At 39.4% G+C, this 16,712-nt stretch overlaps 3 protein-coding genes across 7 annotated transcripts; 1 reads left to right on the plus strand and 2 right to left on the minus strand.

The window, feature by feature from the left end:
• Positions 1–341: 341 nt before the first annotated feature.
• Positions 342–8,737, minus strand: LOC110850764 (small G protein signaling modulator 2). 2 transcript variants are annotated; one of them, XM_035852574.1, is made up of 23 exons: positions 7,442–8,737; positions 7,102–7,271; positions 6,328–6,463; positions 6,213–6,247; positions 6,029–6,104; positions 5,591–5,701; positions 5,452–5,503; positions 5,185–5,343; positions 5,037–5,104; positions 4,801–4,866; positions 4,645–4,733; positions 4,449–4,574; positions 4,187–4,314; positions 3,842–4,071; positions 3,467–3,703; positions 3,237–3,399; positions 2,987–3,141; positions 2,548–2,891; positions 2,163–2,482; positions 1,899–2,079; positions 1,678–1,789; positions 1,435–1,602; positions 342–1,362 (listed from the first exon to the last, which is right to left on the minus strand). In XM_035852574.1, exons 3-23 carry the CDS (start codon positions 6,353–6,355, stop codon positions 1,274–1,276), a joined length of 2,937 nt encoding a protein of 978 aa, XP_035708467.1. In that variant the 5' UTR covers positions 6,356–6,463; positions 7,102–7,271; positions 7,442–8,737; the 3' UTR covers positions 342–1,273. The 2 variants fall into 2 exon arrangements, with proteins under 2 accessions (XP_035708467.1, XP_021954002.1); XM_022098310.2 differs by having other exon boundaries at positions 3,467–3,655; positions 7,102–8,735.
• Positions 8,738–12,112: 3,375 nt separating this feature from the next.
• On the plus strand, positions 12,113–13,726 carry LOC110850694 (serine/threonine-protein phosphatase PGAM5, mitochondrial). 3 transcript variants are annotated; one of them, XM_022098206.2, is made up of 5 exons: positions 12,113–12,270; positions 12,352–12,524; positions 12,592–13,009; positions 13,109–13,242; positions 13,389–13,726. In XM_022098206.2, exons 2-5 carry the CDS (start codon positions 12,352–12,354, stop codon positions 13,537–13,539), a joined length of 876 nt encoding a protein of 291 aa, XP_021953898.1. In that variant the 5' UTR covers positions 12,113–12,270; the 3' UTR covers positions 13,540–13,726. The 3 variants fall into 3 exon arrangements, with proteins under 3 accessions (XP_021953898.1, XP_021953900.1, XP_021953899.1); XM_022098208.2 differs by having other exon boundaries at positions 13,112–13,242; XM_022098207.2 differs by having other exon boundaries at positions 12,121–12,270; positions 12,337–12,524.
• On the minus strand, positions 13,727–16,560 carry LOC110850695 (calmodulin-A). 2 transcript variants are annotated; one of them, XM_022098209.2, is made up of 8 exons: positions 15,966–16,560; positions 15,352–15,516; positions 15,038–15,281; positions 14,907–14,938; positions 14,728–14,826; positions 14,540–14,659; positions 14,307–14,454; positions 13,727–14,230 (listed from the first exon to the last, which is right to left on the minus strand). In XM_022098209.2, the coding sequence occupies exons 2-8, from the start codon at positions 15,415–15,417 to the stop codon at positions 14,127–14,129; spliced, it is 813 nt and encodes a 270-aa protein (XP_021953901.1). In that variant the 5' UTR covers positions 15,418–15,516; positions 15,966–16,560; the 3' UTR covers positions 13,727–14,126. The 2 variants fall into 2 exon arrangements, with proteins under 2 accessions (XP_021953901.1, XP_035708468.1); XM_035852575.1 differs by having other exon boundaries at positions 15,994–16,520.
• Positions 16,561–16,712: the final 152 nt, after the last annotated feature.

Genomic DNA, 16,712 nt, shown 5'->3' on the forward strand with positions numbered 1-16,712 from the left:
ATTTGTCTCTGAGTGGGTGTGGTGGGCATCAACGTGACTGTAGTATTCATGAACACTCTCAATTTTAATTATGCGATAAGGTTTATTATCGTGCAAGATATGTATGCTGATGCTGGTACAAATTGAGAAATATTTGCATATATCCACTTTCAATGTACATTATGCAATTTGACCTAAAACCTTAGATTTCAAAATTAATTGTAGACATGCATTTATCTGACGTCAAAATAAGTTTAAGAAAAATGAACAGAAAATACGCAGAGGATTTATCTATGTGAATATCAAAACTTTTTTTTTTCAGAAACAAAACTTTAATTCGTGCAATGAATAAGATAAATGTGTAATGTACTCATAAACTTTTATTTACATTTTTAAAATTCACAGATTTCTTACTACCACAGATGATATAGAATCATGACAATGGATCAATTTTTTAAGCATTGTATCATACCTGAACATATTTAGATATTAAGAATAAAACTATTTTAACAAGTTTGTATATACACAGATATTTATGAATTTCCAGTATATGTCACATTTTTTGCTTACTTTTTTTCTCTAGTTTTGGTATATATGGTTGCCATACTTTTTAATAAGCACACAATATTTAGTTCTGGGATAACAGTAAATTTCTCAGGTAATCCAGTTCCAAGTGAGTTTCGAGTAATTTTAATGCAAATACAATACAAGTGCAGCATGTGAGTTCAAACTATTTAAATGTTACAAAAATAATAAGTCAATTAATTTTGATAATGAGATGTAACGATCAAGTATATAGTTGTAAATTGTACATCCATAGAGCTATACAGTTTAACAGACACGGAGAAAAAGGTACACAAGTTGCAGAGTAGAGTTTTTCACAGAATGAATAGTAGTGTAAAGAGAGTAATGATTAATTAATTGTAAATATTATTAGTAATTAGTTAGTAAAGTAAACAATGGTGTGGTGGGTGGAGTTGATGCAAATAGTCAATATTCGCAAATGTGCATACATGGAAGGAGAGTTTAGTTTGATTTGTAGTCCAAGCGGATACACAGATACATACATAAATATGATGATGCTATTTATATATTATTACATCGAATAAGCGATGAGTTCTCTCTAGTTCGTTCAGGATGATATTTTTTTTAATTAGTTGAATGAATGGGTATTGATTGATGATACTGATTGTTGCTAACTAACTAGTACGAATAAATAGTTAGTAGTAGATATCGCTGATTCATACGAATTGGTTTCTTGTAGGATTTTTATATCTTCTTTTTCGTATTCTATTCACTTGTTATCGATAAGGGTTTGAAGTTGAAGGACGAGGGAACGGGCTATTTGTAAAATTAGTTTCCCATCATGACGTTCAGCCATTTCTGTGATTTAAAAATAATTAATTGGCATGATTAAGAATGAATAATTAGTGACTTTTTATGGATAGTTTGTACCATTGAAAAATTTGATTATGTCAGTAAAGTCCATCGAGTTGGCAAGAATGATATCTCTGTAATATGTGAGTAACGCCAATGCAAGGAAAAGGACATATTCTGATGATGCCAATTGTCTCGCAGCCCAAGTGGTTTCCCAAACCAGGAAGACATCGTCGTAACAAAATTCTGGAAAAAGAAGCACAGTAAAATTACGTAAGATGAATTTGAGTGTTTCGTTACGTAATAATGTGTTTCACTCACCTCGCTTAAAATCAAGAAGGAACCACCGATAACAAAAGTAGAAATGGGTGTAGTCTCCATTTTGACGGATAAGTGTGAACAAGTCATGATCCAAGATTTGTAAAAGAGATCTCTGTAATGAGGAAGACAAAGTTAGAGAAACCACGCATCTAAGGTTGCATGGAACTGGTGCCGGCGTATTAAAATCGTATTAATCGTATCATAATCTTATTAAACTTAACCATATTTGCAAAGTGAGCATCCATTGCACCCCCACCACTCGGAAAGTTGGCTGACATTCGCTCCATCAATTTTCGAAAGCAGCCATAAGCTAGGGCCTCATCGTCCAGAATGACGAGCAATGGGGCAGCTAGGTCACACATCCCTTGGACGTATCCCATCTCAATATTCTCCCAAACATAGCTATCAAGGACATAAAACACGTTGATTTTTCAGAAATTACGGATTATTTACATATTATGCATTTTAGAATAGTTTAGACTTACGTGCACATGACGTTCCTCAACTTTTCCAAATTACTTTCCGTAAAATACCAATAGTTCCGGTCACAGCGTTTGACATCCTTATCAATTCGGTGAATATTTAAACCAAACGTTTCCAGCAGCTCGTTAGAATAAACTCCTCCACGGGATGAGACGGGCGATGCTTCGCTGGACACGTCCGAATCGTCTCGCTCATGATGAGCATCATTATGATTTTCATTTGTTATATCGGGAGGCTTGGATTTTTCCTTGGTTGACGACCCCTTATTTGATACATCGTTCTGTTTTGCAGGTGTCGCAGGTGCTTCATTCTCTTCGAAAACCTGTTTTATTATTAAAATAGTGGTGATCAAAAAGGTCTTATGCAGCAAAAACTATGATGATTCACTTCATTGCTCTCGTGCGTCTCTAGTATGCAGGTAGGAGGATGTGGCTCTGAAATTGTCTCCTCAGACGACAGCTTTGCCAAGTTCATGGCCATTTGTTCCCGATCTCGCTGTCTTACGATGGCTTCAACTGCGAGCCATTCGGACATCCGGTCTTCATACTCACGTCTCAATTTATCTGGATCCTCCCCCTCAATTTTTCCAGAGAGCATGATAGGCCATAACTTTTTACGAAGGGGGTGTGCCATCCCACCGAAGTAGACGAGACGATAAATTTCCTTCATGTCGATGTTACCCGCCTCTTGGAGTTGTTTCCATTTCTCCTCCGTCAAACCACCACTGGCATCTACAAAGGATAATAAATACATATTTATTACATAAAGTTATGCATGATGTATATTTTAAGCCAAAGCTCTATTATTAGCTGGGATAGTCAAGTACCTTCGGGTACGTCGGATTTCACAATTTCGGAATGAACCAATCCCAGTAAGTGGGTTCTCACGGTTCGTAAGTGTCTACAGTGTGCTAACCAGCCGTAAAATGCCCTCGAGATTATTTGTTTTTTCATTGTCAGACACACGGTTTGAATGGGCTCTCTAAAAATAAAATGTTTTGCAAAAATTAAGTAAACATTTTTATTTTGCAGTTTAAATTATTCACCACAGAAAATATTCTAAATTTGTTTGTGTACCCTTGCTCTTGAATTGATGGCTGTTGATCCAAACTTCTCGACGACGAGGTGGATGACGTGGTTGAGATGGAGTGCAACGGGGTCGACCTGGGCGTGATGGGTGGGACGGCACTCTTCGGGGTTGATGGAGACGACTGCCAAACTGGGTACTCCAAGACATCGTCTATCGGTTTAAATACGTGGTCCTAATCGAGTCCACTATTTCAATAATAATTTATGTATGTATGTACCCTGAGGGAAAGCACTCCGGACGAAATTTGGATATACAATTCGGAAGACAAAGTCAGAAGCAGTTTGATCGGTCTCGGTCGTGGGAGCCTCCTCTTCAATTATGGTGGGAGTAGGTGGTTGTTCCTCCATCACGACTTGATCATGAAAGCGACTGCTCCCCTTCCTCTTCAATTTTGGAAAGACTTTCCCTGAAATTGCAAGCATTGCAGTTTTGGACCAAATTTCGGACACCGTTTCTGAATGTTTCAACATGCAAGGTATGTAGATGCAGAATAAATAATAATATAAAACTTTTAAATAGCTAAATTAGGAAAGCGCTTTGATCTTTGAAAAAGAAAGCAATAATAATAATGAATGTAAATATTTGCAATCACCTTTTCCCCTCTGTGACCACAGCGGAGGGTCCAGCATCCCATGAGGCAAGAGTCCATTTTCTAAGCAGGACAGAAATGCGAGGAGGTGACCACCTCGAGGGAAATGGATTGGGGGTCGCTGGACACCATCTTGCCCCACCAACACGATCCAATCACTTTCACTCCCCTGGTGACAATGGACATACACCGTCTCATGAACAGCCACGTTCAACGCGTGCTCCCAATAAATGCTAACAACCAAAGAAAAGAATAGAATAGAAATGACGCATGTACATCTTTATGCACGATTCTCAGCTAAATTACGAAATTCCGACAGAAATTCGGAATGTTTGCTTGCGCACATACTTTTTATCATGAGTATTATTGGCATCCGAACATCCGTTCATTAATTGATTCGGGGTCCACTTGAGATTCAGGGCGTCTCCATATTGATGAAGGCTTAGGTAACCTGCCAGCGGTTGTGTTCCCTCCTTCTGCATAAAGGAAAGGTTGCAAGGAATTATATTACTGAGGTTCATGTGTATTTATATTGTACACAAATTCTATGAAACTTTCACCACCACTCGTAAATAATAATATGCATCATTCATTTTCAAGGGCTACTTACAATGAATACTAAAACATTGTTTTTCCCGTAAAGCAGAGTGGACTTGCTATTTTGGTGCAGAGATTCCACATAGTCTTTGGAACGCATGTTGTCATCTGAATTGCTGAACCCTATGCTTCCTTTGTACTGCAAGAAGTTGAGGATTGCTCAATAAAAATTCATTATTATTGCTACAATTATATAGGTCGTGTCATACGTGTAAGCCGGGCCTTTTATGGGCAGGTGGAGAGGCTGGGGTAGGAAATTGTCCAGATGAGATTCTGTGTCGCTGCACTAATTCGTCGGCTGGGTGAGGAAAATTTACAAAAAATTAGGCGAATTATCACAAGATGAATCACATTACCCTTCTTACCTGGAGGATCTCTCCAGCAGTACTCACTCGTCCTCAACTTGGAAAAGTCCAACGCGCAAGGCCCAACTATACATGCACGATAAAATCAAGAGACGATATTACAAGTCAACAAAATTTCATAAAGGGCAAAAGACTCTCCACTTTAGATGTTGTTGTGCTTGGGACTGAATTCACTTTCTCCGGAGAAAGTGTGTCGTGCACAAAAAAGAGCTTTGGCAAATATATTGCATACTCACCCAACAGGGAGCTGAGGATTGACCCGTAATCTGGATCTGAGACCAGTGCGTCTTTTTCATAATATTTGCTACACCAAGTAATAACTCAAACATTAAGCAATATTATTTCAGACACCGATACATCATTTACTTATCTCACAAAACATACCTGCTATTCATAACAATGTAGTCTACAATTTTGGCCAACTGTTTCTCAATTAATGCCAACCTGATCCACAAATATTTCATGGACGCGACCGAGTTTTTCTTCTGCAAGGGTGGCTTCACTCCTAGTTTGGAGGCACTCTCACTTCCGGAAGATGAGCGCCTGTACATAGAATAAGGATCAGATTAGAGAAGGAGGAAAACCATGATGAATTACTCCCATCGTGCCCACCGACTAATCCCCATCCATCCATCAATCATAATTACGTACTTGTTTGGGTCGCAGTTTTCCACTTCAGCCACCAATTGAACAATCGTGGCAGCTGGGATTAAACAAACTTTGTATTAATTGTTCATTAAACTGAGTTTGAGCCATATGATTCCAATTAAATTAATTCGTTTTTACGTACCTGGTTGGCAACTTTTGGCAACTTTGTGTAACAGCGCAGCTGTCGAACTACTCTTGAACAAGCCGAGCGCCCGTCTTTTCAACCCGTGAGAGACACACGCTTCCACCGAAGCTGCAAATAATAAATCAAAATCATGAATAATATTTACCGAGAGATTAAAATACAGCCCGGCACGGCAAACATAAGTCGGCTCGTCGCAATACAAAAACAATATTGCAATTTATACGTGGCTTTGAGAATTTTAATCACGCCAATCTCCAACCATACATATATTATATTCCCATGAAAACTCACTTTCTCTCTCTCTCTCTTCTCACCTAAAACAAACTAAAGCTAAATCTGGTCTGGTTTCCACTTTCCCCAAGGCCATCCTTCCTTCTCTTACTTACTTTGTGTTGTTTCTGCGTGATTATGCATGAAATTCAGAAAATAACTTACAACAGAGTGACGTGATGCATCCACTATCTTCATGAACAAACTTTTTCGTCACAGCCTCCTCCATGATGGACTTTACCTTTGATGTAAAATACCATCGTTTAAATCAGCATCAAACGAGTTGCGAATTTTGGCCAGGCGAAAACACTCAAGGCCGAGATGGTGATGAAATATAAGTTGTACATACCTCCTTCTTCACGTTGCGAATCAGTTTCTCCTTATCTGATGAGAAGTATAAGATGTTACCATCACATCTTCAATTAAGATTCTTAATATACCACAATTATCACTAATTATATTACCTGTTGACGCAGACCCCATTCTCAACATTTGTCCTTAGATTATCTTCCTGACTGGGTGAGAGATCTTCTCAAAATTACGATATCTTTGTCCAGCAAAGGTTACAATGAAGTACGACTATTAACGGCTGCGGCCTGCCTGTCGGAGAAGAAAATATTGAAGAAATTACTAAATTGTCAGCCGTCTACTGTAGCAGAATGATTGCGAAGTAACAAAGTTTCCATGGACAATTTTCACCGTTGGTACACATTGCCCCAAAATGTGCTGATTATTATCAGTCTACTTTCCCCAGTAAACGCCACCACCACTGCCAATCCTTCAATCAACTTGCACCACCACCTCCCTGCTCGGTGTCAATTTCCCCACTGACACAAAATTCCCAACAACTTTCTCTCTACTTTAAGTAAGAAGATCGGAGGAACGGAGAAGCAGTGAGTGAGTGAGTGAGTGACAGAATTTCTAATGAATCCAGCCTACACGGTACGAGATCTGCTCCATGATGATCTACGACCGTCTACGGAGGCAATTTGAGAGAATTTTCCTCATCTCATCTTCATCACCATCACCGATTTCTCAACCTGATACAGATCCACAATAAATAACACAATATTGACGATGGTGACGATGATGAACAATTTTTACATAAAATATTATGCAATGCAAATCCGTATCTCTCTTTTGTATCGCGTACTCTTTTTTTATGCAGGTTTGTGATAAGAGGATAATAATAATGATGGAATTGCAACACAAGAAAAATAAATTGGAAATGTACTTACTCAAAGGTGCGGAGCCTGCTTCGACTGCTTCTTCTACTAGTATTTGATATGAAATAACCGACGACGAGGCAACAAATCACATTGAGATTGAGATCCAGCAGCTCACCACCAGGCTCCATTTCTTTTTACGGCTCGATTTAGCACTATCTTCTATCTACCCATCTTGTAATCTGGAACATTGTTCACCAGAACATGCCGCTTTATGGATAGGTATCGGAAAGACGTGGAGTTTGGGACAATGCCGAGAGGGAAAGCAGAGGGAATTACGGCAGAAAGAGAGACGCGGTGGATTTCACTCGGTCGGATTGATGTGATATTGACAATAAATAATTAAATAAACCTGTTACGACGACCAACAACACATGAGGAAGACGACAAACGACACTGTTTCTGCTCCTGCTGCTGATGCTCTGCGTTTTGTGTGCAGGTTGTTTAATGCTAAACCTTTAAGCGTATTGTAATGTGATCCGTTTCCTCTGGACAAATAGTAATGCAATATTTGCTGGATTTGTAGAGTCAGCCCAGGTGAGCAACAGATGTGAAATAAACATTTATTCAGCAGTCCAAAAAATGATCGATAATAAACCCGTCGTTCCCTTAGTAGTAGGACAAGTTGTAGAAATGCAAGTCTTGTTTTTTATCGTGATGATAATACCGTGGATCATCGATCGACGAAACTAACTAACTAACTAAACCACAGGACAGATGCAGTCTATAATATTTCCTGACTTGTAATAAAATTTGTGTCTACGATTAAAAAATATGGGTATAATCGCCCTAGTCTCAGAGAGTTACGTATGTATGTATGTCCGTATATACGTATATATGGGATGGACGAAAGTAAGTATGTAGCCCAGATTTAGGCACGATAATAAATACTACTGACAATTTTGTGAATTCCCTTCTTCCCTACACCCGGCCTGTTGTGTAGGCAGTCACTCAAATGTAATTCCTCGCGATACTTTCTCCACGCTCATTTCACCCATTATTCATTTTATCTCTTTTCCCCTCTGTCCACCCAATACGCTAATGACGATGATAACAGTCTCCTCCTGATGCAATAATCTGTTGCAAATAAGCTGTAAGCAAATAAGCTGTTGCAAACGACTTTCCAAGTTCATAACCTTGTTAATTATACTTAATTGCTGCAGCAAATGGCTCCGCATCTGCCGCTTCTGTTTTGGTATTTAATTAATACTGACTGACAAATGCCACATGGTTTGTTTGTAATACTGTACCCACTCCTGCAACAAACTGCACTATATGTACCTCTCTAAGTCCTACTAGGAATATATCCGTACATGTAAATATCTACCTACACCTTTGGAATTGTTTTTTACCGACGGAGAGAGAAAAAAAATAAGTTATATATCGACAGATGCAGAGATTTCGATGAGATCACACTGACTACAACCTGATTAGTTCTTATGCCGTGCAGTATGAACACTATACTGACTGCCTGCCCGACTGGATGGTTGGATTCGTGTGTGTGCAAAGGCAGGAGCAGGAGAGAGCAACAGCAGGAGTGGATGGGTAGGTTTGCTAGTGAAAGCAGTGGAGAAAGCGAGCATGTACGTATAGTAAAAGCAGCCGAGCAGGCAAAACCTTACGAGTCAGCCAAACCAAACCACTTGCTTTCCCCGGTCCCCTCTTCTACTTCGTCTAACTGCAAGTTCTACCAGCAGTCTGGTCGGTGAAGGCAGAAGGAAAACCCAGAGAACACTGAAGCAGAGAGAGTTTTAGAGAACAAACAAGTCAGGAGAGCGAGGAGGGTCGTCCACTAACTAATATTGCACATGCTGCCACCATTGCTGCGTTTTCCCCCACTTTCCATCATCTTCCCAGGCACGGGGAGCATTATTAAGCCTTCAAGGTTGTTGCATGTCACAGCAGTCACTTTACCCATTCGCCATTCTGAGCACGTCAAATCCTTCCCTGTCAAAGTACATTTACGACCTGTTAAACATTTATCAGATCGTCTATATTCAAGGGCCACACTTATCGAGAGAGAGAGAGAAAAAGAGATAGCGGAGAAGTGAGAGAGAGAGAGTTCAAAGTTGTAAGTAAGTGGACACTTGCTGTTATTCCAGTGATCCAATTTGGTCTCTCTCTCCCTCTTGTTTATTTGCAGAGGTAGTGCTAAATCAATATTGGGAGATGATGTCCCACTATTGGTACATGAATGCATGCATGGACATGTTTTTTAGCACAGCTCTCAATATTTGCCGTGTGTGTCCAAGCAAGCTGCTTTGCACTAAAGAGGAGGATCATGAACACGCATGCAGGCAGGATGAATGAAGTGGCAATGGTCTCTAAAAAGGCGATAGCAAAAAGAAGAATGTGCACATGGCTCATTGTTCTAGGACGAGCGACGTACTTATTTTAGACGAGGGCGATATGTGATATTGCTAAATATCATTGCAACCCCGTGTCTCCGTATATGTTGTATGTGGTCTCATTCACTATGATTCTGGAGGATCCGGATGAAATCTGGACCACAAAAGAGTATAAGCCATGTGTGGTGGTGGTGGTTGGTTGAGACTACAGCGGTATCCACATCCTCTTCCTCCCTACTTATTACTTATTATATGCCACGGATACCAATTGGGCGACGATAACAATTGTTTTCCTCTAGAATTTCAGAGTGAAATTTGAGTACACACAGTCTCTGCATGAATAGGAGAGCAGAATTATAATCCAACATCAACCAACTTTTAGCCACCATAATAAATAATAAATAATACAGCGTTTTCAGCTTTAATCTCATTTCATGTCACGACGACACGGCACGACAAATTCCACACAAGCTGCTTTCACCACCGCAACCTTTATCCAAAAAGGGGTTATTAATCACGGCCTATTCGTTTGAAACCCGATGATCATCCTCACATTTCGATTCAATCCATATTTCATCATCACAAAAAATAAAATGTTTTCTATCCGCGGATGGAGAAATAGTCAGGGAATGAAAATCTGTCTCAGGCAGCAGTCAGTCACATCAAATAGCACTCTACTTACTTTCCCAACGACCAAGGCAAAATGGAATTGGACTCCCTGTCAAGAGGCGACCAGGCGCCGTGTATGTACGGCCGTATTTATTCTCTGATGGGAGATATGTGATCATCCTCGCAGATGTCTGTGTCGTTTCAATGCTCTCTATTGCACATAGTATTTGGCATGTAATGACAACCCAACCAACCAAAACCCTGTCATAAAAGCTGGCTGTCTCTCTTTCTCCCTACTTTTCCACTTATTCCTGAATACGGAGATTTAGTGTGTGCCTTCGCTACATTCTTCTTCATCTATCTGTGACCACTATGTATGGATGGAAAAGTGGAGCATCAACATTAAGCAAGACGATGTATGTACAGGAAAAATGCGAAGGCATGGCTGGATGAATGATAAAGAGGAGATCAGCACCACTCTACAGGTTGTTTATCTCTAAAACCTTTTTATTCATCAGCAACAACAAGACACACGGACTGCCTGCACATCCAAGTATCCAGATAATGAAAGGAATCTGTCAATAGTTACGGATTATGATGATCATATGAAGCGTGTCTTCATATTATGATTAGGACATCACTCGTCTTCCTGTCTCAACAACTCGTCTCATATTACTTGTTTACCACACTAAATTAACTCCTCGAATTAATACGGAGACGACGACGACGACGAAAACAAAGTTGTCAAGGGAAAGTCGTCTCTCTCTCTTTCTTGTTCTTTCCTAAGAAAGCCTGTCATGCAATCTTGTAAGACAGCCTTGAAATTACAAACCTCTTCCTCTATTCTTCCACGCAATCATCATTTTCAATTTGTCTCGTGTGTGTGCACTACAAAGTAATAAGACGAGAGCAGAGCCACGAGCAAAACATATTATGCGACGACCATCTTTATGTATTCAACTATTTCCTTTCGCACGAGGATACAAAACCAGCTCACAATTTTGTGTGTAAGAATTTAGAACAATATTGTCTCATCGTCATCATCACCAACCACCATATGTCTGTCTCATAAGTAGACAAAGTTACAGACATTCAGACAATTTATTTTCCATGGCTTTCACTCCTTTTCGGCATCTCGGAGTAAATTTTTTTCTTCATTAACGTCATCCAGACGAGAAAAAAGACCTATTTATTTCATCCATATTGAGAAACTTGGTGGTGGTAAGTGAGAAATGTAGGCAAAGTGAAAGAAAAACGAATACACGTTTGAATAATAATGAATAGTTGGGAAAGATACTTCGTTTAAATAGTTTCTCTTCCTTACCATCGTAGATCCAATTTATTATTAACCACGCCAAATTAAACTAAACTATACACCTAAAAGTTTATACTTTGCACCAGAGAATGGATGAAATTGGAGAGGAGCAGAGTAAACACAACTTTTTGTCTTCTTTTTCAGTCTGCCAGGCAAAATTAATTACAAGACCAGGGGACCAGAAAATGATTAGTGCGTTGATTCCGCATCATGTCTTCTCATCCTCGTCCTCCTCGTCGTGCACTAATTGGATGATATATGAGCAAGTGAAAGAGGGAGAAAGTTTCCAAAGTAAGAACTACTAGACCGAAAGTAGCAAAAAAAGTGCTGGAATGTAGAAGAGAAGACTAAAATCATCATCATCATCTGGTTAATGGAGGAGGAATTTTGAAACCTACAGACTAATTTCTGGGAAATTAAGTAAAGAACATACTTTAACCAAACCCAGATTAATATTTATGACGAGTCTTCACCATTCATTATTAAGTATTATTACATTCCGCAAAAGTAATTATTTACGATGAAGGGATCAATTTTGAGTTTGCTCTAAAATAATAAAATCTACTTACATATTTACTTGCGTAACGAGATCCTCCTTATTACTTTGATGATTGCTATGCTGATGCTCGACCAAAATTCTAGTCTCACTTTGACTCAGGATCAGTTATTAGATGATGATGATGAGACTTTCATCAGGAGAGTCTCAACATGATGATGAGAAAATCGTCGAAAGTGGTGGTGAGCAAAAGCCGGCAGAAACGATCAACCCAGAGCAGCCTACACGACTTTTCAACAAGAAAGAAGAAATCATTTTTAGTAGAGTAGAAGAAATTTGGAAAAATATTCTACAACGCAGTTCCTACATTAATTTCATAATTTTAATTTGAAATCTAGAATTCATCTGCGAAGGTAAATATTTATCCATCATATCCAAGTATCCATCGATAAATTACAAATTACTTTATTTACATTTAGTTATTTTCATTTAAGATGCATCGCACATTTTGGAAGTATGGCCGCTGGATTGGATATGCAGCTGGGGCAGTGACCGCGACCTCGATGACGGTCGTGGTATCACAGTGTTCCACGTCGAATTGGTCCCCCACAAACCCCTCGGCCGTTCCAGATGCCGGGTTTCCGAAGTGGGATTTTAATTGGGACAAGTAAGTATATAAGCTAGATTATAGGCTAGTTGTTAAATTATTTAATTGGAATAATTGCATCTCATAGGAGGGAACCATACAGTTTAGTGAAACCTCCGAAGAAGACGAAACGTGACGTGGACCCGGCAGAAGAAGAGAACAAGGTGGCGGAACAATTGGAAAAGAAAAAGTCCAAAGTTATCCGTCACATTATCCTCATTCGACACGGGCAATATAATCTGAAGGGGTCATGTGACGATGAGAGAAGTCTGAGCCAGTTGGGTATCGAACAAGCCGAATTGACGGGAAATAGACTGAAAAACTCGGGCGTTACGTTTACCTCTTTGCTCACGTCGAACATGTGCAGAGCGATACAGACGTCGGAAATTGTGCTCAAGCATTTGGGTCAAAAAGGTCTCGAAATATTGGCAAAGGATCCCATGTTACGAGAAGGAGCACCATGCCTTCCAGAGCCCCCAGTTTCCAGTTGGCATCCCGACTTGCACGTAAAAACAGCAAAATATAAAGACGTTGTGTCGATCTGTATCTCTTGATGCAATACATTATTATTAAATATTAGCATTTACATTGTGTTTAATATGCAGCAGTATTTTGAAGATGGGGCAAGGATCGAGGCAGCTTTTAGAAAATATTTTCATCGAGCACATCCAGATCAAAAGGAGGACTCGTACGAGCTCATCGTGTGTCATGCTAATGTTATTCGATACTTTGTTTGCAGGTACATAAATATGAATTAACTCTCATCATCATAGTAATTAAGACGTGTAATAGCGATTGATTGAATTATGCAAGCGTATATCACAAAGTTGACATTTTGAAATGGTTATTATGTGTAATTATTATTCATATCATAATTTTTTACAGGGCAATGCAGTTTCCACCAGAAGCTTGGCTAAGGATAAGCCTGAACCACACGAGTTTAACAATGTTAAGTATACTTCCGTCAGGAAGAGTTATTCTCCGCAGTCTTGGGGACAGTGGGCACTTGCCTGCAGATAAGATGACGACTTCGTAAATATATAAATTTTAGTTAGGGGACAAAAGCTAAAATCATCAGGGACGAGAAAGTTTCAGTTTACGTTGATGACGATGATGATGACAATGTTACACAAACAACAAACCATGTCAATTGTTACCATATATCCTTCTATCGACAATTTTGTAATTTTGCATGACTAGTAAACTGGAACATTAGAGATGGATATTGTTGTTGAGAATATTTATTATTTCAACATTTTTTCAATCATTAATACGTATATATTATTACAGGAAAAGCGAAGACTTTTCTTTTTAGAATATTCAACAGTACACGATAGCAGAAGCATTTAAAGATCACTCACCAACATTAGTTTATAACAATGAACAAGTTTCACCATAACATTAAGGTCCAGTTTTTAAAGGGGTCTGGGGCTCTGTTACATGGTCAGTTTAGCATGTTGTATATGCTACCTTAAAGCACTCACTCAATGCAAAAAGCATGCAAAGCGAAAAGTCAGCAAATGTCATTTTGCAGTAGCAGGTGTGCACAAGAACAAGTTTCAAGGAACAAACTGGTCTCTTTTTTCTATTATCTATGTATGTACGTGTTATTATTTGTATCATCTAAATTTGTAACTGATCGCCCGCAGTTTCAGTAGATCCCCGGACGTCATTGTCTTCAGGTTCGGATTCGTCAGGATCCGGTTCTCCCAACGCTCGGACAAATTCTGGACACAAAATGTGTAAAATATTCACGTATGCATCATTACACAAAATTTGGTGGCATTTTCTATATGTAAATACCGTTGAAATCAATTCTGCCATCCCCATCTACATCAACTTCCTTTATCATGTCTTCGATTTCGTCCTCGCTTAGGTCCTCTCCAAGACAATGTAACACTGCTCGTAGGTCGGATGCGCTAATGAAACCTCGTGAATGCTTATCGAAAATCTGGACAATACCACAAAACACGATAGAATTTCCAACCAAACAATTATCTCGACCATTACTTTGTAGCTACAGTATTTTTGCTTACTCTGAAAGCATCCCGAAGTTCTTGCTCTTCGTCAGGTTTTTCACCAGTATTGCCAGAGTAATTGGACACAATTTCGACAAACTCGTCCAAACTGAATAGCCCATCACCATTGATGTCCACCTAAAGCATAGTTATCAAATCCTCATTTTACTATGTCTGCATTTTGTTTGACTACGAAAAGAACCAACCTCTTTGAGCATTTCTTTTAGTTCGTCTTCCGAAGCAAACTGACCCAACGATCTCATAACAATTCCCAGCTCTTCAGAGGTGATAAATCCATCACCATCCTGTATTTCATGTTTTGATTAGTATCACTATTATTATCAAACTACTAAATAAAAAAATTATTCGACACAAAAAAACGTACCTTATCAAAGAAGCCGAATGCTTCCCGAAACTCTGGCCAAAAAAAGATTACATAAATAATATGACGCTTGATACATATAAAACCATGAACAATGGAAGGATAAGTTATCAATTGCGTCAATGCATACATACCTTTCATCTGTGTCTTGCTAATATTTGCTGAGCAAATTTTGATCGAGTCCAAGGACTGCTTAATATTTCCTAATTCTAAGTCCCCTTGCTGCTCCTGCATTCTCGAAGGCGAAGGGCTGTCCATAAATGAGGACGTAGAATTTTCACCACCAGGAGAAGCGATTGGACACTTTGCAGGGCTTCCGGGCGGCACAAAACCGTCCGACCTGTTACCTCCGAGACCTGAAACGATTGGCGAATGGCCCTGAGAAAAGTGGATTTGCATAAATTATTACAACTTGCGTCACCATATTTGCTATTTGTAGATTACACACCAAGTCGGTGATCCACCGCCGAATGTTAGTGAGAGGTTGTCTGAATTTATCTCGATAAGCACACATCACATAACTAACTTCTTCCTCTGCAAGTCTGGAGTTTGTCCGCCTCAATTATATTACTCAATCCAGCCGACAGAACAATCTTGATTTATCCTCCTAACTCTGGAATTGATAAGGTGACCATGTAATTATTTATGTATCTAAGATAAGGAATTGCATTTTAAAAATCTTGCATGATAAGCCACAACATAACAATGCAATTAGTCTTTTCCACAAAAGTCTCGACTTTCCCCACGTGAAAAAAAAGTATTCAGAATAACTTTCTCTTTTGCATAATGGAATCGTACATTTGTACACGAGCAAGTCGAACTTCTCTCGATTTACATATGTACTTCCATGAAAATATCGCCATAATTTCACTACCTATAGTGTCAAACTCGTATGAATACACACATTTGACTCGATTACGTGGGAACAAAAATCTATATGGTACGGATTCATATGCAAATTAAGCTAAGTTACACCTCCAATCAAACCAGTGCTGCTTATAGAAAAATAAATAACGCAGGTAGACAAGCAGGTAGAAAATGAGGAGAGATAATTATATATACCGTAAAAATTTCAAAGTAGGACACACACCACGAAACGTGACGACGATCAGATCACCTTTCCTCCACCTTTTCCGTTCCTTATCTCGAGATGGAATGAAATCAGAGGAGAACTTTCACCAGGCTAAGTATGTATGCAACTGACGAGGAGGATCCCAAGTGACAACCAATGCGCTCCTCTTCTCCTTTTAGTCCCACTCCTCCTACGTGGACTAATAAGTAACAAGTAAATAACGAGACCGTGTCGTCGTACGTATGTATCTCTTGTCAACCCACCATCACCACCACCTCCACCAGTTCAAGAAGAAGTCGTGGAATAAATCATGACTGGAACTTTCCCAACTAGACTTTTCAAGGGAGAAAGTCAGTCACAGGTGGTGGATTTATTTATTCGCCCCTTCCTTCGCCCTGTATATAATAACTTTGTATACATATATGTGTGAAAATGGGTTTAAATAGCAGTCTGAGATGTGCAAGGATCGATCGCATCACACTTTCGCCAACGAAGAAGAGAAGAGCTCAGAATCCGTCCGTCCGGGTACTTGAAGCATGTTCATTCTGTGTATGGAAATGCCGTTAGTTGCAAGTCCACATTTTTCCACACACCACACCACCATTCCTTCGGCCCTTGTGGTGGTGGTGATGGTGGTGACTTTCACTCGGGGTATATGTACATACGTAAATACATAGTGCTCTCTTAGCTTACCTGACTTTCTCCACTCGCTGAGACTCACTCTGAGCGAGTGAGTG

Source organism: Folsomia candida, unplaced genomic scaffold, assembly GCF_002217175.1.
Source record: "Folsomia candida strain VU population unplaced genomic scaffold, ASM221717v1 Fcan01_Sc006, whole genome shotgun sequence".
In the NCBI taxonomy this organism is placed as follows: Eukaryota; Metazoa; Arthropoda; class Collembola; order Entomobryomorpha; family Isotomidae; genus Folsomia; species Folsomia candida.